Here is a 27,089-nt window from a genome sequence, read left to right on the forward strand (position 1 = left end):
TAGAAACTCTCTTTTAGATGGAGTGAATGACTGAATGTAATAGAGAGAAACATACAGGTGGTGGTGCAGCCTCACACTCACCTTGCAAATCAACAAAGTCATAAGAAGGGAATTGGATCGATGAAGACTTCTGTCTCAATGACTTTCCACAATCAAGATTATAATAACGTACTTATTAGACAACTGAGTGCTGACTGTAGAGCTAATCAAACTATATATTCTTGAGTAATCCAACTAGATAGTTAAACACATCAATATAGTATCATCTATGCTCTAGCTTAATATTTAGCATCCAAACATCCAATTTGAACAAATAACATACTAGCTAGGTTTAGGATTGACTGGTTAAAAACCATCCTATATCATAGAAACTGAGAAATAAATTTTTTTCCAAATAGAAAGTTTATGTGAAGGGTTGATGTAAAGATCCTGCATATTACACCAAAATTCAAACAAAAATTAGTCGTCCTAAATCCAAGTAGTGGAGAATCTCTACAGCTATCTTGCTAGTGTTGAATGACTCGAAAGAGTACACCAAGCTAAGCTAAATGGACCCACCTAGGCCTGGGCTCGGGTCGGGCCGGGCCTGAAATTTAGTAAAACCGAGACCGAACCCGAAATAATCGGTTCGGGCCGGTTCGGGCTTTTTCAAAACTGAAAACCGACAGAAACCGATCCCTAACGGGCCGGTTCGGTCTTCGGGTTTTTCGGGCCCAAAATCGAGTTTCCCATCTCTCAGTCCAGTAATATGCAAAATATCACAAAATTCAGTAAGAGGCGAGGTTTGAACCCCCGACCTCCTACATGAAAGCCTTACTCCCAACCACCATAGCATGAGACTCTCTTGATACTTTATCTGCAAAATTTATATTTATTTCATCATAGGAAACTTTTTTTGGTGGTGGAGACAAAGAAAGTGGAGACAATTTTTCTTGGTGGGAGACAACTTTTGTCCTTTCTTTTATTTTCTTTTCTTTTCCTCCCTTGCATCCGGTCCTTTCTCTTCTTCTCCTTGGTACCAGCAGCAGCTTTTCTATTCTTTAATGCTTGGGAAGTGAGGCTCCAATAACGTGGAGACAGAGATGAGGTGTGGTACTATAGAATAAGCTTTTAGTAAAAGAGTTGATAGGTGTGGAAATAAAAACAGACCCCTCCCCATTTGAAACGAAAATCTGACCCCTCCTCTCCTCCTCTTCTTGTTCTTCTTCTTCTTGCAGATTGGGTTTCGATGTGGGCAAAACGGCGAGCCCTCTCCTTTTCAGCTTCAATACTCCTCGTCGTGATGGTGAGCTAGGGAGCTTCCTTAAGCCGATTTGGAACGAGGTGATGATTTGCAGTGGACGGGTTGCTGAATATGCAGGTCCAGTCGACGATTTGGGGTAGCTTCTTAACTTCTTTGAGCGGGAGGAGGAGGATTCTAGGAATCCGAGAGGTCGGCTACGGTCTATGGAGGTTTAGGTGGAGAGGAGGAGCTGGCTTGGGAGGAAAGTGAGAGGCTGAGATGGTTTTGCTGGGATGGAAGAGAAATCGGGTCGGGTCGGGCTTTCGGTCTCCTAATATTTGAAACCCGAGACCGAACCGAAAATATACATTCGGGTCGGGCTTTGCACCGAACCGATATTTTCCATACTAAAACCGAACCGAATCGGGCTTTTTTGCTCGGTCCGGGTCGGGTCTTCGGTCTTTCGGGTCTGGACGCCCACCCCTAGACCCACCTTCCCATGTCATGCTACCTAGGTAATACATTTGAAGAAATCAGACATATAATTATGTGTCTAAAGTTTGCAAATTCCATAGAAGAATATTCTCCCAAGTAAGAAATCAATTGGTATGATACTTTTTTTTTAATGGGGCCGAAGCCTAGAGAAAAATCGATTTACAGGATCTAGAAATCTCAATGTGGTACTCAATCAGCAACATATTTACATATTTCTTGGTGGATAGTCCATACTATCTCAAATCTAATCCATAAATATATATGTTCAACTTTTTCATGCTTGCTAGATCACGTTATTCCACTGTTTATTGCTTGCTTCTTCTTTGGTAAATTGGTAGTTACGATTCCATGATTAGTCTCCTTTTTTTAACAAGTTAGGGGAATTCAGTTCTCATCATCAGCTTATTCTGATTCAGATTGCACCACAATTTCTTGATCCAATCATTCCCAAGTAGTAATTAATCATAATAATGGAGGCGTGCATATATATTAGTTTGCTAGCTTGTTTTGTTTTCATTACCAAAGTTCAGATTTCAATGCCAAATTAGGGATCGAAAGAAGAGCAATTGCTAATTAATTGCTTTTTATCAAACTTGTGGGTGAGCTGTGGCCTGGTTGTTGGTTATTTAGAATAATTAGGCTCAAATCTGACTGACATTCTACGATGAGTGGGGAATATCGTTTCTACTAAAAAAAATTGCTTTTTGTCAAACTATAATAGAAATTTCTTGAAACCAAACATTTCATCAGCAAAGTGTTAAAGGGAGGCCTTTTCCAATGAAAAGATCGTCGGCATAAGTGTACCTCCTTTTGCTTCATTTTTTATGTGATGTTTCCAACAATGAATATTCATCAGTAAAAGTGTGGCTTTTAAAATTTTTCTTTTTAGACGAAACTCTTCAAGAAATTTGTTTGCAACAAAGAAAATGTATCATTTTATTTGTTTGTAAGAGGCTTTTACTGATGTGGAGGAGAATGCTAGCAACCTTTCCCTCTAACTTTTCATTTTCTACCTTTCCCATTAATTGCTTACCACGTGTTTCCACTATCCATAAAAATTAGATAATTAATAGTAAAACCATGGATAATGGACCACTCACAAGTCCATGAGAGTAAAACTGAACCGCATTGCACTATGGTTTCACAAAATTTCTGGAAACTGACCATAAAGATTTTCTCTAAAGTATTTCTGTATTAATAAAGAAATACAGATTTGTTTGAATAACTAGCTAAGTGATGCCAATCCGGATGTGGGCATTCATAAACCCATCCGGGTACAGAATATCTAAAACAGTGTAGCCACAAGGCCTCTTCAAGATACATTAATAGGGGAAGTTGTAATCAGTCGATATTAAAGTATACAACCAACGAAGCATGCACATAAAAGACTAATCATGCAGACTAGCCTGAAAAGAAAAGATCTTACCCTTTTGGAGCTAAATTTGGACAATTTGAACACATTGGATCAATGCTGAAGTCCTCACTAGAATCTTCATGCGAAGTGGATTTATTTTCGCCAACACCAGAAGCCGGAGAGTGGTCTGGATTAGCAGCAGCTCTATCAGCACCTATTCCTTCAGCTGAACGATCACTTACATGTTTGGACAGGTAAAGCATGTCATTCGCTATTGGATGGCCTGCATGTTGCAAATGGACGCATATCTACATCATGGAATGAGAGATCATTAATGTTTGTCAGCATACTAGTTTCACCAAAAGGAAAGACAGTAAAAAAAGAGACATTCCAGCTATTGAAATCTTATAAATTGCAGAGCTAGGTTCTTAGAAGGTATAGAAGATTCAGAAAACAAAGTGAAAAGCAGAATCACGAAGAAAAGAAGCATAAAAAAGGTTCAATAAAGTAGTTGTAAATCTAAAGTAACCAAGGCAACCAACAAGAAAAATATATGACGTAGTTTGTATGCTTACAAGAGAGATTACAAATTGAGAAAATATTGTTTCAAAAGAAACTTGTTAATCAGTTAATTTGATTACTTTATGAGTGCAGCCAGTGACCGATTCACACATTACAATGCTCTGAGTTCCATTCGTACTGATTCTAGTAAACTTTGTACAAGCAGTCTTCCCCTTTGTGGGAGCATCACCACAAGAATCACCGACCTGCATAAACAAGAGAATTTTAGCATTCAGCATTTGAACATCATACTTTTTGGTATATAATTCAAAATAGGACCAGTTAACAATTGGTGATGACCCACAACTCATGATTTAAGCAGCAACTAGTAGAATCATGCAATAGAAGACCCACCTCGGCAGAGCTCCTTCCTTCTCGAGCATTATGATTTATGTTAGCATCTACAACTTGCTGGGAGGGAGAAAAATAAAGAAACAATCTTTAAACATAAGATGAAGAACAGCATTTTTAACATCCAGCTTTAACAAATTCCAACCTCCTCCTCAGGAAACTCTCCAATCACTCTTGCAATGTACTGTTTATGAACCATCCCTCCCTCAATCTTCAAGAATTACATTTCACTTTAGGGGTGAAGACAAAAACGTCTCTTATCCACAAAACATGTAAAGCAGAACTCTTGTATCATTCACATATTAAATGTTTAACAAGATAATCTAATTACTTGACAGTAGTGACCGTGAATGCACAAATACCAGATATTACCATAAGGCAATAGCATTCATACCAATCATATTTACTTAAAGTTTCAGGGAAGTTAATTTTTTATTTTATTTAGTATCATCTATATTAGACTTTAAATTTCATAAAATACTAGTCTATTGTTTACTTGAGTTTTGTAATCGCTAGTGTAGAATAAGCCCTGCCTTTTGCCTGAAAATGTCAGCTTGTGCTGCGCTTTTGGCCAAGATAAGGAGATCTTTAGACCAGACGAGTCGATGAATCGCTAGTGAGATCATGTCAAGGAGAGGATAATTAAATGATAAACTTTATCTCAGATATATATGGAGAACATTAAATTTTAAACAAAAAAGTAACAGAACTCCGGTGTCCTTAGAAAGAAAGATATAGTCGATAAATTGCTATCATGATCATGTAACGACATGATATTGAGTAATAAGCTTTCTTGCAAAGCAACTAAATCAACATGAAGGAACGTTAACTCTAAACAACATTAACTGAACTCTCAAAAAAAAAAAAAAAACTTCCAGAAGTTTTATGTCTTAAATTTTGGATACGAAATAGAGGTGCCAAGCCATGCTCTGCCTGTAGGATGCCAACAACAGTGTTCTTACGATACTGACCACATGGATGCACCTATATAATACCAGAAACAAACAGGTATAAGAAATTGAATCAGGTTATGGGAGGCAATGAAAATGCTTCCTCCCCATGAAGGTACACTATGTCATGAGTTGTACTCACTGGAACAGATGCAGGTTTACAAATGGTGACCACATCGGGTTCTGTTTCAAGAATTTTCACATCCCAAGTCATCACGGGCGGTTCATGCCTACAAACACTTCTACATCAATTCACAGCCAGACAACTTCACAGTTTTCAATCACTTGCACAGTAATGAAAAACCGTAACCAGCAAAAGCTACCTGTGCAGGAAGTGGCTTATCTTTTGCGACGGTTTAACTATGAAGGAAACCGGCACAAGTTGCCCATCAACTTGTATCCTCCCACATTTAACCGCACTAATCTACAATGCACAACAATGACATTATAATCAGAAGTTACAGAACCTCAAACTTATCATAGACACAAAATTAAAGTGTACAGAAACTCCTACATAGTAGTCACGATTCCGGCCTTTGAACTCGTCAGTGAACAAGTCAACGATGGTCTTCCCCGCCCACCGCTTCTTAACCTAAAACCCAGCAAGCAAGCAATTAGGGTTTTTAATTGTTAACTACACTGAACTAATCAAATTTACCAATGTAAGAAATCAGCTTACATGAGCAATGAACTCAAAGTAGTAGGGTCTCACATGGCGCCTCCTTCCCGCCCAAAAAGTTTACTACTTTTGTTACTGCTCTGCCCTAATTGAACAAATTTGGGAGAAATTAGAAGTTACCGTTGCGAAAGATGTAATCTTTCCGTTCCGGAGGGTTTGCCGGAGATTGCCAGACGATCTCTATGTCCGTTTCTTCTATCTTCCTCTTGTTTTAGGGAATTAGAAATTTAGAGAAATTTGCTGTGTATTCTCATTGATAATAGGGGCTCTTTATATAGAGGATTACAATGAATAGAATTTCAATCATACAAGGAAAGTAATCGTACATTGAATAGGAATCTAGATCCGTCTAATTTAACCCTACTACCACTAGGTCAAGTAACCTAGAGTTTGAGCCAAACACAAATTAGGGTTTTACTTGAACACTCCCCCTTGTGTTGGCCAAACGAGGTGCTTCTCTAGTTACCTCGTTAAAAACCTTGCCGAGTAACAAAAACCCAGTGAGACAAAAATAACCTCGGTCGAAGGGGAAAAAGAGCACAACACACCCTTCATGTTTCAAGGTGAACATGTAGACATCTCCCCCTGATGACGACGATCATGGGAGTTCAGATAATTTCCGCAAGCCAATTCTTGCCACATGTTTCTCAAACGTGGATTTGGGCAATGACTTAGTAAACAAGTCTGCCACATTATCCTCAGATCGAACCTAGTTCACTTTGGTATTTGAGGAGAGTCTGTTGTTGCTGATTATGCTTGGTGTTGTCGCTTTTGATGTAGCCTTGCTTCATTTGTTCAAAACAAACAACATTATCCTAAATGCTTGTAGGCTCATCTTGTGGTAGACTTCAAACCACAATTGTTCGAACATGCGTGATTATGGATCCAATCCATAAACATTCACGAACCACTTCATGAAGAGCAATAATCTCTGCACGGTTCGAAGATATAGCGACTATGGTCTGTTCTGTAGACCTCCAAGATATCACGGTCTTTTCCCATGGTGAACACTTAACCAGTTTGGGAGCGACCTTTGTGTGGGTCATAGAGGTACCCAGTATCAGCAAAACCTTCCAAAACACTTATATTGTTTTGGGATAGGGATAGAGAACGCAGGCCAGCGTTGGCGGCGTTTCTGGTGTGTGATGGGTCCGAATCCATCATCTCTCTGTAGGGATAGAACAAACTCATATCAATCGTACATCTCAAGTACTGAAAGAAGTCTTTTACACCAATCAAAATGGCGTCGTGTTAGCGCAGAGCTATACCTTAGCTAACAAGTTCATTGTAAATGAGATGTCTAGTCCTGTGCATTGAGCTAAGTACAATAATGCTCCTATTGTACTCAAGTAAGACACTTCTGCCTCTAGCACATCTTCATAATTATCCTTCAGACGAAGAGGATCATTTTCAGGATCAAGACTAAGGACGATCATGGGGGTTCTTGAAGGTTTGACCTTGTCAAAATGCCTAAGCATCAATCAACACGATTCTCAAGTTTCGAACCGAGACATAATCGTGTTCTCCCAAAATCCTCCATCTCAAACTCGGATTGGAAGTGTTCAGCGGTTTCCCTTAACTCTTTAAGGACTTCTAATGAAGATCATGTCCAACATGAATCGCAATGGAATCCGAAACTTGTTATGGAAACGCGTGGGCATATCCCTTCCCAATCAAGTAGTTATTTTAGCTAGCGTTTCAACCTCTTTGTAAACATGCTCCGTGGTCTAAAGCCACTTGACCTGGGTAAATGAAGTTCACCATGAACCTTCATGTATATTCCATATGTAGAGCCCTATAGAGATATGTAGTGACCACATTTGCAAGCTGCATGTCCAGTTATTCAGAAACTACCAAACTGGCAGGGTAGTGAAGTGCAATGACATCCATTACGAGAGAATATGTCTCATCGTAGTCAATTGCAGGGCGTTTTGTGAGAAGCCTTGCACCATAAGGCGAGGTTGCCATCTCTTTTTCTCATCACGCTTTCTAATGAAGACCCATTAGTCAATAGGTTTTATGTTAGGAGGTGTTGGCATCACTAGCTTGAAAACCTTCCTCTTCTTTAGAGAATTCATCTTAACCTAGATCACATCTTTCCATTTAGGCCAAATTTCTCTACGTTGGCATTCATTCATCAACGGAGCGTGGTTCGATATCATCTGACTCAACAAACTCATGCGTAACTACATCATCAATTATGATGGAGTTTCTATCCCATGTCTCATGTACAGTAGTATAAGTTTCATAGAGCTCCATATTCTCAGGAATAGGTTCTAACGTTGAGGCGTCCCCCAATGATAACCTTAACCCGGAAGATTCTCATGAGACGGATTTTGAGTCTTGATGATCAAAGGATTGGAATGTGCCAAAGTGTCATTCGAACCCACAGGCCTCGTGTCCTTCGAACCCACAGGCCTCCCACGCATCCTAGCTGGGTCTATGGCCTATAATGTCAGAGTACCACTCTCTTTGGCATTGGCTCCATGCCTACCTCCGTGTAGGGTGGCGCTACGTCCTCTTATAGGGACGTCCTTCCTTGCAGGCATGTTTGCAACATATTTGTGTGATCTCGTCACTTTAACAGGGATCGAGATGAGACATAGTGGGGACAAGCTGCGACAATTCCTGTCGTTCCTGCTGAACATTGGTGTTCTTATCTCCCCCTAATGACTGGAAGATTGTCTCATCAAAGTGACAACTAGCAAATCTAGCGGTAATGAGATCGCCTTGCAAAGGCATTAAGTGGCGGACGATTGTTGGAGTCTCAAATCCAACGCAGTTGCCAATTCATCTGTAAGGACCCATCATAGAGCGCTGCAGCGGCGCAATTGACACATAAATGGCTCACTCAAATATGCCTAAGTACGATACTTGTACCCAGTCACTAGCTGTAACGCAGAGGTACATTGAGTGACGATGGGTTGTAGATGAATTAGCATAGCTGCATGTGATATTGCATCACCCCAAGCAGATCTAAGGAGATTGGTGCGCATTACCAATGTCCGGACTACCATCGTAGTCGTTTCCGCAAGACCATTTGGGTGTGTACATGGGAATATGATGTCCAACATCAGTCCCATTACAATATCCATCGAAAGTATTTCGATGTAAACTCTCTAGCATAGTCAAATCCAATTGACTGAATAGGATGATCTGGGGAGTGTGCCCGTTGTCATATGATATGTACTAGGAATGGAGCATAAGCAGCATTTATAGGTGGACAATGGCACAACACGTGACTAGCGTGTTTGCGTGTCAACCAACATCATGAAATATTTAAATGTCCGCAGGTTGGTTGAAACAGTCCACAGAATCCCTACGGATTCTATGTAAGAACAAAATGAGTATTTTCATATCCTTTGCATAAGACGGTCGCAGTCCTAATTTTCCTAAGGAACGGGCTTTGTAAAACGAGCGAGAGGCATTAAAAGCAACAAATGAGAATTTTGGTTAGTCCTGAGCGTCTGAAACGCTATTTTGAAGCAAGTTGGTGATTGCAGCATCACCTGGGGCGCCATCACCATTATGGACGCCATCTGTGGTGTTATGGATAGGGACTGCGCCAGCCCTAGGTTGGTGGTGGACTGAGGCGGTGCCCTAGGCAGCAGCGTCGATCACACTTAGTCCAGTAATCAACTTTTGATTCATGCTTCATGTCGCTCGAGAGAAAGGATGTCCATGTGAAGTCTTTAGTAGATGGATCATCATATCATGACTAGGATGACCTATCCTGTCGTGACAAAGCCAATATGTGTCTAAATCGAAGAGATCTTCTCTTATAACTTTATTGGATTTAATAGCTCGAATAGTGACATAGAGTCCACTAGAGAGACACATAAACTTCTCTAAGATGCACCTTTGTTCGCAATCATTAGAGGTATTGCAAAGGAACTCATTTCCGTTCTCTACAAGAGTTTTTGCATGAAATCCGTTGGCTACTCATAGGTGCGATTTGCCCTAGGAGCATAGAGAGTTTTTGCGACAGTAATCAAGGTGCCTTTTGGCAAGGGGAACTTGGGCTATTCCAAGTCCTTGAATTAATACTGATGGCTCAGCCATCGTGGTCACAAAGTCATATTCTCATAATCAAAATGGAGTCATAATGAAAAGAACTCAAAATTTTATTCATAAACCAACGGAGTTACATCATTGTCTCTTTGACCAAAGAAAATCTAATCCAAAATGCTAGCTAATGCAAAACAATGGTAGTCGTCTAACTTCTTTCGGTAATTCCAAAATAAATGTGACCAGGTGAGTAAAGAGATGTCGGTGGAGCAAGGCTCGCTTAAGTACCACTAATCTCATAACCTTCCTAGACATCACACTTACTTTGGATGAGCCTACTTTGAAGAAAGACCAAACTATTGGCATTTACTACAAAAATATATGGCAATTGCCTATTACATCTCTTGGAAAAATAAAGACTTAAACAGAATTGACGATCTATTGATCCCAGCCATATTTGTAGTCTTCAACCCTTCACTCTAGATCATCTTCTTGATCTTCTTGTTACATATAATAAGCTTCTCTTGCTTCACAATATGCTTTGTAGGCGGTGACAATTTCTTCATGAGCTCTACAAATGTGTGCCCAATGATCAGACACTCCACATCGAGAACATACATTTTTTTGCTCAAACTCCATTGATTGAGGCACTTTGAAAGCTTCATTTAGATGGCTCTTAGTGTTGGTGGCGCCACCAACATGGCCAGAGGCGTTGCCTCCCTCTTTCTTTCCACGTTGACCTCTTCGGTTCCGTGTTCGCCTATTTTGGCAATTACCTTCCCAAGTAGAGCGATTATATGGACCAGAACGTCCAAATGTATTCCTAAGATTAGGGTTTCGCTCTTAGCGCTCGCTCTTTGGGGCGCGACTATAATTGGATTCCGGAATTTGCTTTGTTCTCACGGATCTCGAATTATAGTTCTTCACAAGGATGTTGTCATGCTTTTCAGCGACATTCATAGCTCCAATGAGCTCATGAAACCTTGTGATTTTTCTTGCAATAACATCGATTCGATAGTTCTTAGCAACCATCAATGTAGAGACGAGGAAAATAGAGAGAGTCTTCTCAATCAACATCGCATTTGTGATCTCTTTACCACAGAATTCCATTAAGGATTTAATACGAAGTGCTTCTGAGTTGTAGTCAAGAACTGACTTGAAATCACAGAAGTGGAGGCTATGCCATTTCACTTCTAGGTCAGGAAGTAGGGAGTCACGGACGTTGCCAAATCTATCTTCGAGTGAGACCCACAGCCTTCTGGGGTTTTCTTCATTCATACACTCATACTGGAGCGAATCATCCATATGACGAGTCATTAGGATGATGGCTTTCGCCTTATTTGCCTCTAAGGCTGATCTATTTTCCTCTAAAGTTTGAGCTTGCTCAACAGTTAACACGTCCTGGCTAGGCTCTTGGATCGTACTCAGGATCCCATCAGCCTTAAGATGCTGGCGCACATCATGGACCCACTTGTGGTATCTTGTGCCTATTGTCTCTATTGGAGCGAAGCTCAACTTGTTCAGGTTACTCATCCTGAAAAACAACAAAAGATTAGGGTTAGTTTCGGAGAGAAAAATGCTACCACGAAAACAATAAAAATTTCTGAGTGTAGTTGCTTCTAAGAAATTCGATTCCAAGAGGGGTTGAATTAGATCGAAACAGTGATGTTTGTGGTCGATCGTTTTATCTCAACAAATTCTAAGTTTGGAGGACTCTACAAGCTCCAATCTTGGAGTGAGCACGAACCCCCACAGTTCGGCTTAATTTGGTCTCCCCTATGAAGAAGAAAGGGGGGTAAAAGAAGGGAGGTTGGAAGTCCCCGAGAAAAGAAGAAATTGAAAAACTTCAAAAACGGGAACTTTTAGAAAAGTTTACCTTGAAAAATAGCCGGAAAAGTTGTTGAAGATGGCCGGAAAAGGTTGCCGGAGGTCACCCGAAAAGTGGCCGGAGTTAGGCAGGGCAGTTGGGGAGGCTTGAGGGGGCTGCTGCAGGGGTGCTCGACAGGTGTGGGCAAGGGGCTGCGCGCAGGTGTCGGCAGATGTGCGGAAGGCTGCCGGTAGGTATGCGGGGCTCTCGGCAGGTGCGCACAGGGCTCTCGGAAGGTCTGGCGGATGCTTCGGCAGATGCTCGGCAGCGCTCGCAGGGGTTCGGCACCTGCTCGGGAGATCTCGGCAGGGGCTCGGTAGATCTGCGGAGGGCAGGCACCGGGCTCGACAGGGACAGAGGTCGGTTCAGGTTGATTCCAGCAGGTTCCGGTGGTTCCGCCGCCGGTTCTAGTCTCCTTAGGACTAGGGCCAAGATATGTGGGGCGGTGGTTGCAGGATTTTGAAGGTAACAAAATTAGGGTTTTCAGGGTTAGAACTTCGTGCTGATAACGTGTTTTAGGGAATCAGAAATTGAGAGGAATTTACTGTGTATTCTCATTGATAATATGGACCTCTTTATATATAGAGAGGATTACAATGCATAGAATCTCAATCATACAAGAAAAGTAATCGTATATTGAATAGGAATCTAGATCCTTCTAATTTAACCATATTACCACTAGGTCAAGTAACTTAGAGTTTGGGCCAAACACAAATTAGGATTTTACTTGAACACCTCTTCATTTTTCCTCTTTTATTCCAATTTGGGATCAAATTTTTGCAAATTTGCAGAGCCCTAGAAGCAAACGACGTCGTTGGCATACCTCCCCCACTGCAACGGCGGTGTTTCGCTTTTTAAAAAGATTAGATTTTTTTTGGGGATTTTGTCCATTTACACCATTTTTAGAGATTTTTTTTCACTTACCCCATTAAGTTTTTTTAATTCCCTCTTACCCAAAACACTCTAAGGAGGTCTTTCCTAATACCCCATTAAGATTTTTTTTTTTTAATTCTTTTTAATACCATTTTACCCTCACCTCTTTGTTACTTAGAGAGAGAGAGAGAGAGAAACCATAGGAGACTTTGCCGGAGCCCCATCACCGGCCGCAGGAATCAGGTCAACTTTCGCCGGATTCTGGTCACCAGCTGCCGCCCACCGGAAATTTCTGAAAAACTCACCGGAAATGTTTATTGCCGCCCCCAATAGACGACTATTGCCCCCCAATAGGACTTTCAATCGTCAGAATGGGAACTAATCTCCCTAAATTTAAACAAATAAAACTTTGATTACAGAATAATAAACAATGAAATTACATCAATTCAAAAACGTCTATTGATGTATTGCCCCCCAATAGACCTTCAATAAACCTGTATTGCCCCTAAATAGACCTTTATTACCCTCCAAATCCCCCTTTCCTTCTAGGCCTTGTACCCACATTTTACCCCAAAAAAAAAAGGAAGAGAGAGAGAGGGTCAAGACGTGCTCGATCTTAGACAGAAAAAATAATAATAATGCACACAACCAAAACAACCACCTTCCAACAGTTAATGCAATACACACATCACCAAAGTAGGAAATGAGAAAAGACAACAACTACAACTATTATTCCATTCCGATTCAATTCAATTCATATAGCACAAAAAATCTTCTGGAAAAAAGCAACCAACCTTTAGTGGCCTACCATTCTTAAAAATAAAAATAAATAAAAAACTGTCGTGTTCTACCGAAACCTTGAAAATCCATAGAATGTGCTAATCCAATCCCCATAATTGCATAACAATGAGGATCAATACAACCTAACAGGCACATAATAGCCAACAAGATGATCAAAACAAGGCTAATACATCAAAATTAAAACAATATGAGATCTTTCTGATACAATATATTCAAAATTCTCATGCATATTCTCCTTAATTAGATCACGAAAAGAAAACCTCCAGATTCTACATGTCAGCCTTGTGCTTGACATCATCGGCCTTCTTCGACGGCTTATCATCGTCGGAAGACGACGAGTGGCGCTAGGAGTAGATCTTCTCCATAAGCGACGCCCCTGGTATCTCTTATGGCACCACCATGGCTTCTTCTATACTAAAGATCGAACAGTTTCAGAGGGAGAGAAAGATAGGAGGGGCAGATCTGAAGGGAAGGGGAGGAAGGAGATGTGGGCGTCGTCCTCCAGTTCTGGAGCTGCCATGGCAGAGAGAGAGAGAGAGAGAGAGAGAGAGAGAGTGCAGATTGGAGGGATGAGAGAGAGTGGCATGATAATAGTTATTTAATTAGGTTAAGGGTAAAATTGTTATTTTGCCTTAAATTGGGCAAAAAAAATTTGTTGCTGGGGTAAGTGGGACAATTTTAGCTGATTTTGGTGCTTTGGGTCAAAGACCCTTTTTTTTTTGTATCAAAGCACTGATTTTTTTTTAATCAAGATTATAAAGTATTTTCTTAAACCTAGAGATTAATCCATACGTGGAAGGCTGGAGCCTAGAGGTTATGTCCAAACACTTCCTTTTCCCTGCAACTAAGAATAGATTGGATTTAAAACTCCAATCAGCGTTGGTGGGAAGAATCTAAATGTTGGGAGTTACACACCTGGAGTCTCTTACCAACTCGACCACATGTGGTGGTTAAGGCAACTCCGACCCTGGTGTCAAAAGCCAATTTTAGCTTTCCCAATCCGAATGAAGCATCTCCCAACCCAATAAAAACTGTAGTCAAAATTACCCCCGAGTCATTTGCTTAGTCAAAATGGCTAAACTTTGTAGAACGAAAGCCAAGATAGCTTCAGTGGAAGAGGAGGTGGACCCCATCGTCCATTGAAATTATGCTGACCCCCACTTCACGCGTCAATCGTTGAAAACAAGTCATACTCGCGCTAAAAGAAAAACAAACGAGCTGAAATTGAGAGACGCGCTATACACGCACTAAAGTGGTGGCAGACATATAGGCTTCGCGTGCGCAAAACGACTTCTGGGCTTCCAAAGATAAAAAAATCAATGGCCAAGTTCACTCTTCATTAATGAATCAAATGGAAGATCCAAAATAGTTGGTACAAAAATATAAATTACTTAATTTCTAATTTGATGGTCAGAAAAATGCGATAAATTAAATTTAAGCAACGGATTTTTAAACAAAAAAAATTTGAAAAAGTAAAAGAAAAATTATTTTTAAATTTAATTAATGGCGATATATTATATAAAGTATTCATATATGATGTATAAATTCATATTGTAGCTAAATAATTGTCTTAAGTTATTAAGATTCTGAAATGGCTATAGCTTTTAACTAAAAGAGATTGGAGATGTAATATCTGAATGAATAGTATTGACAGAATGACTATAACTTTTGATTAAAGGGCTGGAGAGTGCCCTAAAAGCACCGAACATGTTCCCTTTTAAAAATAAAGAAAAAGCATCGAATATATTTTTTTTTTCTGAAGAAAAAAAGCACCGAACTTGTGTGTGTTAAAACGTCAACCGTTTTTCTTTTCTTGCTTTTTAGGTTTTTGTTTGAAGCACACCAACAACAAAACAAGCTAACAAGCACCAACCTCCATAGGAGAGCCCTCTCAATTTTGCTTAGGCCGATCAGAAGAAGAACAGGGTCTACTTCAGAATTCGAAGAGCTATTCTGGGTAGTGATCAATTGGGGGGTTGGATCAGTGGAGGTCAAAAAAGTCAGAAACTTTGAGATGCCGGAGGAGGATTTGGTGGACATAAAGTTCAGGCTGTACGATGGCTCCGATATAGGGCCGTTCAGCTACTCATCAGCCTCCACAGTCGATATGCTTAAGCAGAGGGTCGTCTCCGACTGGCCCAAAGGTTTGACTTCTCACTTGGCGTTCTTTGTTCTCTGAATAGTCTTTGCTACTGTGTTTGCCAATTTTGATTGTACCTGCAATTGTGTATTTTTTGGGGTCTGTTTTTGATGGTTATGCCAACAGTAGTTAAATTTTGTGCTTGAAGAAACAGAGTTTTAGTTGCTTGTGAAAGAATCTGTTGAGTTGAATCTTAAGCAATTCAGTACTGGTTGGAATTGGTGGATTGTGTTGGGACTTCAAATGGATTCAGTGATTTATTGTCTCTTTTTGGTTGTATTTGGTTTTGATTTTGTTGAGCAATTCTTGGATGTAGGGAAAACGATGATACCCAAGACGTCGAATGAAGTGAAGCTAATGTGTTTTGGTAAAATTTTGGAGAACAACAAGACAGTGGGTCAGTGTAAATTACCTTTTGGTGATGTTGGTGGTGGGGGAGTTATGGTAATGCATGTTGTTGTACAGCCAACTATAGACAAAGCTAAATCAGGTATGATCTGAATATCTGATTTTTTCGTTGCTTGTGATGACGGCTTGATCCTGTGGTGGTTTGGAATGATACATATGAATGAAGTTCAATGCTGTTGGGTGGTATGCTTCTGGTTGTTGTGATCGTATTGTTGGGTGGCAGTTCCCTTCATAGGCTTTAAATGTAGTTTTGGTCATTTGGATACTACAGTTCCCTATAATGCTGCCTTTATCCTAGAGAAGTTCAAAATGGTATATTACAATTTTCTTGTGGACTTGGTTCATAGCATTTTGGTTGAAGCTATGAAAAGCTGCTCTCTTTTCTTTTCCTTAATGAGTCAATATGTGTTCATTGTTGATTATCTCCTGCAGTTTTTTGTAAGTGTGTATTGCCAATAAAATGAGAGCGACCCATTAGCAAAAAGTAGGATCCCAGTGACCATGATACTGCATCATATTAAAGCTTGAAGGCAAGGACTGCAGACCCAAGGCCCTCAAAGATGGCTGTTTTTCCTATGGCCTTGGTGCTTTACCATGTCAATAAGGAAGAACCCTTAATGTGCCAAGAAGGGAGGAACACTCGTTATTAACTTGTTCGGCTTTTTGTTTGTCTTTTAGTTTACCTAATTGGGAATTCAGTCTTGATGTTGAAATTTAGTATTTTATCGATTCGAATAGTATAATTCAGTGGAATTAATAAAGTTCTCTTTTGTCTTTTGCATTCCTCTGTTGATTTCTGAGTTCTGACCATGAGATTTGCTGGAAAACTTATCCTAGTTTTTTTCTCAACAGACAAGAAGATTGATGACTTGCCCCGGAAAGTTGTCTGTTCGTGTTCCATATTGTGAAAAAAAAGAAACTGTTCGAGTTGGGATTTGGTGAGCTCGGGTATCAATGCTCTGACGACATAAACCATCTATCAACTTACATCTGTTCATTGTTATTTTAGCATCAACGTGTACATGTTAAGTTGTGTGTACAGAAAACCATGTTGTTGGTGATTTCATTAGTTGCTGCTTGCAATTGCAAGGCCTTGTCTTCCATCATCACAGATTGCATTCTCCTTGTTTACCGTCTGTCCTGCCTGGTAGGTTGCGTGAGTGATTGTAGCAGTAATGTAAAAGTTGTATATTAATGCAAAGTTCCACATTTAAACTACGAGGAAGAATGATGTGTTTATTTTGGATTTTCTATGTGAAACTAGTGCTTGCTTTTTTATTTTTTCATCAAAAAAGAAAAAGAATAAACAATCACTCACATCCATCATCTTCCATCCATTCACGATATCAAAGGCCAGCAAGTTCTACCAGCTGTTGCAGAGCCAGCAGTCTTGCAGTTTGGTTGGGTAAAAGATGGATAAACCAAGCCACAAGCATATGAGTAACGATGGTGACTTTTATTTGGGCATGAATCGATCTCGATTTCTCAACACTCAGTCTCTCCAGATTAGATGCTGACTAATCGAAAGGCATTTAGTTCAGAGTATGGAAGAAACTGACAAATTTTCCATTGTTATTTACCAGCTGAAGATCAGACGTTACACTCAACAATTACAATAGTACAAGAATTCTAAAAGAATAAAACTTGAACAACTCTCTAAATCACCTGCAAAAAGCCACATAAAAAATACAAGGATTGAAACCAAAAAATAGCACACAGAAGCAACTTATTTTTCTATATCTGCCTTAAAACTTTCTCTGCAGCAGCTATTGTATTTTGGATATCCTCAGGAGTATGAGCCAAGCTTGTAAACCCAGCCTCAAACTGTGAGGGAGCAAAGTATACACCTTCCTCCAGCATTCCCCTATAAAACCTTCCAAACTTTGCGGTATCACTCTTTTTTGCATCATCAAAGTTGTAAACAGGCCCTTCAGTGAAGAAGAATCCAAACATCCCGCTGATATACCCACCACAAATTGCATGTCCAGCCTTCTTCCCAGCATCTATGATACCTTGAATAAGGTCACCTGTAATCTTGTTCAGGTGTTCATAGCTGCCTGGCTCCTTCAACCTCTCAAGGGTGTGAATTCCAGCAGTCATTGCTAGCGGGTTACCACTCAAGGTCCCAGCCTGATACATTGGCCCTGCTGGTGCCACCATTTCCATCATCTCCCTCCTTCCACCATATGCACCAACTGGTAGACCGCCACCAATGATCTTCCCAAGTGTTGTTAAATCAGGAGTAATACCAAAATACTCCTGAGCTCCACCATAAGACAAACGGAACCCAGTCATCACTTCATCAAAAATGAGGAGAGCACCATGTTCTTTGGTGAGTTTGCGTATTCCATTAAGGAAATCTGGGGTAGGAGTGATAAAACCAGAGTTCCCAACAACTGGTTCAAGGATGATTGCTGCAACTTCTCCTTTGTTACTTTGAAAAAGAGCTTCCACGGCTGACAAGTCATTGTAAGGGGCTGTTAGCGTATCAATAGTCGCTGCTTTAGGAACACCTGGTGAGTCTGGAAGTCCTAATGTGGCAACCCCACTACCAGCCTTGACAAGGAATGGATCAGCATGGCCATGGTAACAGCCTTCAAACTTAATTATCTTCCCTCGGCCAGTATATGCACGGGCCAGACGAAGCACACCCATACATGCTTCTGTGCCTGAGTTAACAAACCGAACCATTTCAATGCTTGGAACAGCTTCAATCACCATTTTTGCCAGAACATTTTCTAGAAGACAAGGTGCACCAAAGCTTGTTCCTTTCTTCATTGTTTCAGCCAGAGCTGCAAGTACCTGAAGGTAAGTGTCAGTCGAACAACAACCAGAGAGGCTACCGAGTCAAACAGCAACCAAATGAAAGCTTAACTAACAGCTAGAGTTTACTCAGTGGAATCACGAGTGAAGTATAACAGTTGCAATGCTTCTCTCTTTTCCTCCTTAGTCTTTTTTCTTTTTTTGGTTTCATTTCTATGTTCTATGTTCTATGTTCTATGTTCTATGTTCTCCAAGAAAGAGATCTCTAACTTGAGATTGTCTAATTGAAGAAGCCAATTACCTTTAGAAGAGTAACATAACTCTATCCCATCTAATAGTTCTCCTTCTAACATTTTCTGAAAGATTTTTTTTTTCTTTGGAAATATGAACAGAAAATCCTAGGGGAAGGGCAGCCTTACTAAATTTTGAAGGCATATTATCTTTTATAAGAATGAGGTGCATAGATCATTGTCCTAAACCATGACATGTCTTTGGCATAAATGCAAATGCAGTTGGTTTTATATAAACCATCTAAAACTATATAAAGCATATATGTATATCTGTGACGGAAAAAAGAAAAAGAAAAAAAGGAGCCTAAAGATCTATGATGATAAAAAAAATCCATTCTCCCGAACAATAACCATGTGTACTAATCATAGAATGAATCTTTTACAGAAGCATGCATTTTAAAGGCATAATGCAGACTAGATAAGAGTAGAGAGAATAAAACCTTATCATCTGCATGCCCGATTATTGCAGGTCCCCAAGAACCTACATAGTCAATGTACTCATTGCCATCAATGTCCCACATGTGAGAGCCCTTGACGGAATCAATCACAACAGGTTGTCCGCCAACAGATTTAAAAGCACGTACAGGGGAATTCACACCTCCAGGCATCAACTCCTACAAAAGTTCATGCGTGAGTCAGCAATAACCGAATCTGAAACAACTTTGCCAATCAACATCACAGATAGTTAAAATGACACAAAACAAGAACAATAATCAGAGATTGCAGACAAGTGCATCTCCACGAACAAACATGAACTTCAATAGCGACGCTAAAAAGAACATAGAGAGCAACGGTACAGAAAACAACTATAATCATCAGACTCCAATTATAGCAACTCAACATAACCCATTTGACTTTCAACCCATGTTCCGTTTACTAATCCATTTGAATTTGATTGCGCATGTGGTTCGACTAAAAATGGGGAACCTAGATTTAAACTCCAGGGCCTGTTAAAGCATCACCCACATTATAAACCATCACCAAGTTTAATGATGCAGTGGCCAAAATAAAACATTCCTCTGTAATTTCAAAACCCAGAAAATCCCTATATCTCTAAGACTAAACCCACATCTCAAAACCAATCAAAGTTCCCAACAACAAAAGTACAAAACCAATCCAAAGCTCCCAACTTCTCTGCTCAACTTCCTCATCCTCCAAAAGTTTCACAACAAAGTCCACAACTTACCTGACAACCAATCCAAAACAACTACTGGGTAATAAGATAAAGTGGGCTAAAATAGTAATGGTACCTTGGCGGCATTGAAGGCCTCCTCGGATTTCTGAAGAGTGAAATTCTTCTTCTTCTCGTCGAGCGAGACGGCCATTTTGACCGTGGAAAAACGCCGAGACGATCGTGAAATGGGTCTCTGAGAAAGCCTGGGAGTTGCGGATGAAATCCCGACGGCGACGCCGGCGATCGTGTTGGCCATTTTCGCTGTCTCTCTCTTCGATTGGTCGTGCTGGTTCCGTGAAGAAGATAAGTGTAAGAGAGCACGACCACGGCCTTGGACTATGGATTATATTATATACTACCACACTTTAGGGTAGGGTCGGGTCGGGTCGGGTCATTAGAGAACTTAGTTACAGTTTGGGTTTTGGTATGAACTGCATTTCTGTATATGGGCTTTGTATGATTGTTTCTCTACCTAAACTTGAGTTTGCCAACAAATAAGGTAAACAATGGTATCTCTATTTTTATATTTTTATCGGTGGCTTTTGTCCAAATGTATATTTACATTTTATTTTAAGGGATTGAAATTTGCACTCCTTTTTTAGCAAACTATACTCCTATTTTCATTTTAATACTTTTATTTCCATAACTACCCCTTCAAGAAACATAAGCCACAATAGCATATATGCAGCTTGAGGAGGCAATCTTTGTTCTTTCACATTTAAAAACACACAAGCTATGACAGTTGAGTAGAAAATCCCATCTAAAAAACACCCAAGTTTTGATTCTTTCAGATTTAGAGTACTTTGGTTACCACCAATCCAATGCATTGCTCTGCTAAATCCCTAAAAATTTTGGGAATTGGAATCTTCATAGACAAATTTGAGGTATGGCTGTCTCGATTTCTAGTAGCTATGGGCTTTCTAGCCATCAGAGTGATTTTCTCACAGGAGACCAAATCGGACGGTCCCAAGTCGTCGGCACTCTCCACCACCCTGAAGCTGGCTCATCTGCTCAACTTCTTCACGGCGTTCGGCGCCTATCTCAAGGTCACCTTCCTCGGTGACACCATCATGTTCAAGACTCTTCTGAGGCATCAGCTCTGTAATCTGCAAAGCAAGATGCTTCCATCTTATTTCACAATGGTGGGGATTTGTTGTGCAATATCAGTAGCTTTATTTGGGTATTTGTATCCATGAAACTCTTCCACAATGGCTGACAAGTACAAGCTCGGCTTTTGCTATCTTTGTTAGCCTGCAATCTCACCAATCTGTTCATCTTCACACCCATGACTATTGAGATGATGAAGCAGAGGCATAAGGTAGAGAGGAAACGGAACATTGTGGAAGAATTGGGTTGGTCCAAAAATGAGGAAGATGATATATAGAAGTTAAGGGCAAATTAGGAATTTCAATTGCTAAGGAGTGTGTTTTATAAAAATTGGAGTGCAAATTTCATCACCCAATTACATATAAGTGCATCTTTGATTGTTTTTTTAGCTATAAGGCCACCAACTAGTTTTTTTCTCTCATAAGGCCACTAGACTAAAAAAAGTGTTATATTTTGGATATTAAAAACCAACATATTTACATAAATGCCACTAGATTACAAAATCAACAATCATTCTCTCTCTCCTCTCCAGCGAGGTCTCCGACCAACTCTGGCGGGTCTCCGGCCGACCTCTGGCCAACTTCCGACAGACCTCGGCGACCACAAAGGCTACTGTCACTAACACCAAAAGCTACTGTGGCTAGCAACAAAAGCTACTCTGATGAGATTCCCGACAACCTCTAGTGAGGTCACAAAAGCTACTATCACTAGCAACAAAAGCTACTGTCACTAGCAACAAAAGCTACTCTGGTGAGATTTCCGGCAACCTCCGGCGAGATAACAAAAGCTACTATCACCAACAACAAAAGTTACGCCTTACCAAAAAACCTATGCTCCTCAAAACGAAAAACTACTATCCCCAACAACAAAAGATACTGTCACTAATACCAAAAACTACTCTCATCAGCAACAAATGCTATTTTCGTCAGCAACAGAAAACAACTCTCACTAACAGCAAAAACTACTTTCACCAACACCAAAAGCTACTTTCGCCAACATCAACGAGCTACTCTCACTAACATTAGAGAGCTACTAACATAGGTACAGAAAGCTACGATCACTATGATACAAAACCACTATAATAGTTACAGAGAACTACTGATTTGAAAAAAAAAAAAAACTATTGACATTAGCTTGAAAATATACTAACATAGACACATAAAGCTACTATCACTATATTGAAATGCCACTAGAACAATTACACGGAGCTGCTAACTTGAAATAATGAAAATGAAAATAGAAGCTATTAACATCATGTTGAAAATATACTAACATAAACATAGCTATCAAAGTTACTCCCAACATCTGAGATAGTTATTACTAACTGATACAAAAGCCACTCTAAAACATCAAAACAAGTATACATTTACAATGTCAAATGTTTGAATCAAAACCTTCTGATTTCAACCAAATACAATTGCAATTAGGCACAAATTCAGCCAAATCGTTCAAAACCAAGAACAACCAGTCAACTAGGGAAAAGAAAATCTTCGCAATCAAAACAAATCAAATCAAAGACCTGTTAGTCCCAATTATTCCCAAAAAAAAAAAAAATTAGCTTGTTGCTTGCCGGAGAAGAGCAAGGAGGCTCGGGTCCGCCATAACCTCAAGAAACTGTTCGTGCTGTCGTCACCGCCACTGCAGGATTCCGGATTTTAGCTGGATTTGCGAAGCAGTTAAAGAAGAAAAGCTCCGGCTCCGGCATGCTTCGATTTTCTCATCATATAATCGCATACCAGTTCAATTCCATTCGAAGAGAGCCGAATCAAATGCACCTAGTCAATTCCAATTCCATCATATCCAGATCCAAATTAGAATCTCCAAATTCAGTTAAAACCCTAGCCTATGCAAGAAGCCAAGAAGACGAACCTCATTTTCTTCTCTAAGACTGAGAGTGCCAGCGAAGGTGAGCGATTGTTATGGTGGTATCCTCGCCGGAGGCATAATAGATAGATAATTTAGAATTCTGACCAGCAGTGGTGAATTTTGGCCGGCGAAATATATTGATCGAATGACGAGGTCCCATCAGATCTGCTTTGGATCGGCGTCGAGATCAGAGAAAAAGTGGGAGAAAGAGGAGGAGGTGGTGAAACGATGCCGTCTCGTTTCGCTCTGATCCGCAACAAGGCTTCTCTCTGTCGAGATCGTCCGGGAGCTTCGCCGCACAATAGTCGGTTGCCGCTGAGGGAGAGTTTCTGACGTCGGAGATGTTCTTCGTCGGCGACGCCACGGATGATAGCCATGGCGAGAGGCGAACAAGCTCATCGGAGAGAGAGAGAGAGAGAGAGAGCATTGAATCGCCGGCAAGAGAGAGAAAAGAGAGAACGATGGATTTTTTTTTTTTTTTGAAGAGAATGGATCTGATATCCTATTCAGTTGGTTTTGACGTTTTGTTAAGTGGAAAGGTAAAATTATAAGAGACAAAATAATTTGAAAGAGAAAGTGGCCTTATGAAGACAAAAAGAGTTGTGTGGCTTTATAACTAATTAAAATTTTAAAATAACAATTGTGTGTAATTTTTTATTTTTTTATTTTATTTTATTATGAGAGACATTTTCAGAAGAAATATCAACAGTATAAGTGTATCTCATAAAAAATATTTAGTGGCGATAAATTTGCGTATTGAATTGTTCCATACTCTGAACCAAAGATCTCCCATCAAAATTGTTAGACACGGATCAGCGAGGCCAACTCTCCATAAGGAGGATGGAGTTGAATAAAAGAATGAATTGTCCCATAAGGATTGAATATGACATCAGACTACACAGAAGAGGAAATTAAGGATAGAGTACATGTACACACAATCTTTCTCTCTTCTGTAATTGATTTTGTAGCGGGAAAGAATAGAAGAAATCTAATGATGTAACGTTATGAAAGTTTGTTTTGTACTTTACTATAGTAAGCAATAATCATCGCTTCAAAGAGTAGAATGCCATGATTTACTGATATCATGTCAAAACCAATAAAACAAAAACATGCAGATAAATCACTATCACTAGTAAAAACTCTTTGCCACATTTTCTTCAGAACCATCATAACATAAGGAACATTTTATCAGAGTTTCAATTCCTGCGGCTCCCACAAACAGTAATGAGCAGTACTACTAAACCATCCTATACTATATAGTATATAACAAACTATATACAGGCAGGACCAAAATACTAAGAAGCATTGATCTTCAGCAAACTTGAAACTTCCCCTCCAAAACTCTAACCAATCCAAACCCAGAAATGCTGAAATTCTCAATAGATATAAAGCAAAAGCAGAACCACATAAACGAAAGGGCAATGGGGTGTTTTGAAAAACAGCTAGAAAGTACTAACTCCTGCTTTGGGTGCTTTATATAGTTGTGGTTTTTTTTTTTTGTGTCAAATCTAAATTTTCCTAAGGTGAATATTGCTGTTGGTCAAAGATGGACTAGAATTGATCAGTAGCAAGCTACAGAGGAAACCTTGAGTGGGTAGAGGAAGGTGTTGGCATACTCAAAAGAGATTGTACCACCATTGACCAGAGGCTTGCCGTCGTTCACAAGGCAGTCATTATAGCGTAGCCGCCTGAAGACTTTCGGGTTAACCAGCGTGGCGGAGCTGAACCAACCACAGGTGAAGTGGATGTGGCTAATGTTACAGCCGGTGACGCACACGTTCATGATCTCCACCGTGTAAGTGGGAATGCCGCTCGGCAGCGGTGCCGTGGGACCCTGTTCAATCACTATGTCGGACCGGCTACACTTCTCCCCCCAAATTCGATTGGGTTCCTCCACATTTTCTTGCCCTGTGTACACATGAAACATGAATCATGTAAAGGAAAACGCAAAAAGAGAAAGAGGGTCTTTTAAGTTTGTAATGAAATTGGGATAGTGAAAGCCCTATTGGGTCCAAGCAAACATTACATTATTAGGGTAGACAAAAGAAACTTTTAGAAGGTGTGAATCACAGGAATTATACATGAAAAGTTAATACATACAAACAAAGCAACCAGAAAGGTTACCAGACGGGCCACCAGCATCAAGCTTATGCTTTCCTCTTTCCTCATAGCTTTTTTAAGTATTCAACCCAAAATCGACTTTTATATTGGAAAATCACAATTCATAGGGAAAAGCATTGCCTACTAAAGCCTAGCTATACCCAACTTTTCTTTTCACAGAAACCATCACCTTACACACAAAACAAAATTGCAAGCCAGCTAGCAAATTGAGCTACCTCTTAGCAAAAAATGTGCACACATTTCAAAAACAAGCCAAGCATAGACAGAGTTGTGTCTAAGACGAATGTGAATTCCCATGCAAAGACTTTTCAAAACGGGGACTAAACACACCAGAGGCCAGAGGGGCATGAAAACTGAAGGTACAGTGAGATCCCTTGAAATGATACCAAAATGTAATGTAGTGGGTGCCAAATTAGGCCCCTGCGCACGTTAGCAAAAAAATGAGCATGTACCCTCTGACACCCATTCTGGCCCTCACCCAATCTGAGCAACACCACCACAACATCATTTCAAAACCAACAAAACAAAATTGGTCCCAAGAATTCTACATTCATTTTGACCAAACAAATAAACAAAAGGAATCTCACCGGAAACAGACAAATCCTGACCGTAAAATCAACCAGTAATATTTCATCAATTATTGAAAAAAAAATCTTACCCCGAACAAGAAGCTTGCGGTGAGCAGCGGCGAGCTTGCTGTTTCCTTCCCCAGACCTCAACAACCTTGATTCCATAAAACCATGGCCACCTGCACCAAAATTCCAAAAAAAAAAAAAAAAGGTTCATCATTATTGTTCTTGTTGATAATTGCAGAATAAAGAAGGCGGCCGACGCAGAATAACAGTAGGTCCATAATGGACCCCTTGTGTTTATGAAAGAGAAGCCAACAAGAAACAAAAAAAAAACAAAAAAGCAAAAACCGGCCAAATAATTAGGTGAAAAATTTAATTAATAATTTATACAACGAAATCTAGTGGGAATGTGGAATCTAATAACAAAATCAAATGTGCATGAATCTAGTGAAATAATAACAAATTAACAATCCCAACCGTATCCGTACCGTTCAGAAACCCAGGCGAGCACAACAACACCACCGCCGCAGCCACTACTCCGAAGAAGAGCAACGACGCCGTTCCGATAACCGCCGCCGCTCGCATGCTGTACGTAGCTGCTGAGTTGAAGAAGAAGAAGAAGAAGAAGGCCGAGTCGGAGCTCCGAACCGAGAAGCCGAAAGCCGAAAGCTAAAAATCTCTCTGCGTTTTGAAAATAGAGAGAGAGAGAGAGAGAGAGAGTTAGCTGGAGGTTGAAGGAATCGAAGTGATCGAATTTATATCAAAAAACTGGCCGTCGATTTGGAGAGAGAGAGAGAGTTTGACTTTGTCTGTCTCAGTGAAAAGACTCACGAGAGGGAGACAGGGACGAGTTAAGAGGCCTAAGGGCTAGTAGGGGGTATGCATAGCCCAAAGCAGGCAAAACGACGGCGCATTTGAACCAGACCGTCACAGTCACCAGAAAAGCATAGAAACGAAGGCGTTTCGTGTAACACAGAAAAAGCAAAGAGCATAATAGTTATAATAATAATGGAGAAGTAGAGTAGCGCTAAAAAAATAAAACGTACAGTGAGCAGAGGATGAGGAGGCAGACATAGTTGCAGAGCAGAGTGAGCTTCAGGAGACATAAATGACAGAACAATGCGATTCGCTAAAGGCCGATAATGGGGTCCTGCTGCCTTTATTGGCACCGCGACAGTGGGAAACGACGTCGTTGTGGTGGTGGTTAGGGTTTCTGGGCTGTGACTAATTTATAGTCAAGGGAGTTGATGGAGGGGGATTAATTATGGTTAAATCAAGGGGATTAGGGGCTAATGTGCACGTGGGGGTGGAGATGTGAATGATTAGGTCAATTATGGGGGAATGTTCAGGTTCCGTGTGGGACCAGGGAGGAGGGAAATTTACCAATTTAGCCATTTTGTTACGCGTGGGGTGGTTCCAGTCTTTGAGATTTTTTAAAGATGCCAGCCAACACGTGCGCACATTGATGAAGGGTAGGGATGGACCGA

The 27,089-nt window shown here is 40.3% G+C and overlaps 4 protein-coding genes and 1 pseudogene across 4 annotated transcripts; 2 read left to right on the top strand and 3 right to left on the bottom strand.

Moving 5' to 3' along the window:
- Positions 1–3,072: 3,072 nt before the first annotated feature.
- LOC112177341 (RNA pseudouridine synthase 7) lies at positions 3,073–9,151 on the bottom strand. The gene is made up of 12 exons (XM_024315640.2): positions 9,122–9,151; positions 5,733–5,817; positions 5,613–5,656; positions 5,448–5,525; positions 5,257–5,357; positions 5,076–5,163; positions 4,889–4,967; positions 4,517–4,596; positions 4,129–4,194; positions 3,987–4,043; positions 3,713–3,838; positions 3,073–3,379 (listed from the first exon to the last, which is right to left on the bottom strand). Exons 1-12 carry the CDS (start codon positions 9,149–9,151, stop codon positions 3,140–3,142), a joined length of 1,074 nt encoding a protein of 357 aa, XP_024171408.1. The 3' UTR covers positions 3,073–3,139.
- Positions 9,152–14,990: 5,839 nt separating this feature from the next.
- On the top strand, positions 14,991–16,927 carry LOC112177263 (membrane-anchored ubiquitin-fold protein 3). Its single transcript, XM_024315560.2, has 3 exons — positions 14,991–15,305; positions 15,618–15,791; positions 16,562–16,927. Exons 1-3 carry the CDS (start codon positions 15,176–15,178, stop codon positions 16,615–16,617), a joined length of 360 nt encoding a protein of 119 aa, XP_024171328.1. The 5' UTR covers positions 14,991–15,175; the 3' UTR covers positions 16,618–16,927.
- Positions 16,928–17,254: 327 nt separating this feature from the next.
- Positions 17,255–20,271, bottom strand: LOC112177261 (glutamate-1-semialdehyde 2,1-aminomutase 2, chloroplastic). Its single transcript, XM_024315557.2, has 3 exons — positions 20,013–20,271; positions 19,203–19,376; positions 17,255–18,511 (listed from the first exon to the last, which is right to left on the bottom strand). Exons 1-3 carry the CDS (start codon positions 20,190–20,192, stop codon positions 17,444–17,446), a joined length of 1,422 nt encoding a protein of 473 aa, XP_024171325.1. The 5' UTR covers positions 20,193–20,271; the 3' UTR covers positions 17,255–17,443.
- A 486-nt stretch (positions 20,272–20,757) lies between these two features.
- Positions 20,758–21,320, top strand: LOC112177342 (annotated as a pseudogene).
- Positions 21,321–24,019: 2,699 nt separating this feature from the next.
- LOC112177262 (TPD1 protein homolog 1) lies at positions 24,020–26,817 on the bottom strand. Its single transcript, XM_024315558.2, has 4 exons — positions 26,649–26,817; positions 26,091–26,283; positions 25,689–25,778; positions 24,020–24,817 (listed from the first exon to the last, which is right to left on the bottom strand). The coding sequence occupies exons 2-4, from the start codon at positions 26,185–26,187 to the stop codon at positions 24,471–24,473; spliced, it is 534 nt and encodes a 177-aa protein (XP_024171326.1). The 5' UTR covers positions 26,188–26,283; positions 26,649–26,817; the 3' UTR covers positions 24,020–24,470.
- Positions 26,818–27,089: the final 272 nt, after the last annotated feature.

This window comes from Rosa chinensis, chromosome 7 (genome assembly GCF_002994745.2).
Source record: "Rosa chinensis cultivar Old Blush chromosome 7, RchiOBHm-V2, whole genome shotgun sequence".
Lineage (NCBI taxonomy): Eukaryota > Viridiplantae > Streptophyta > Magnoliopsida > Rosales > Rosaceae > Rosa > Rosa chinensis.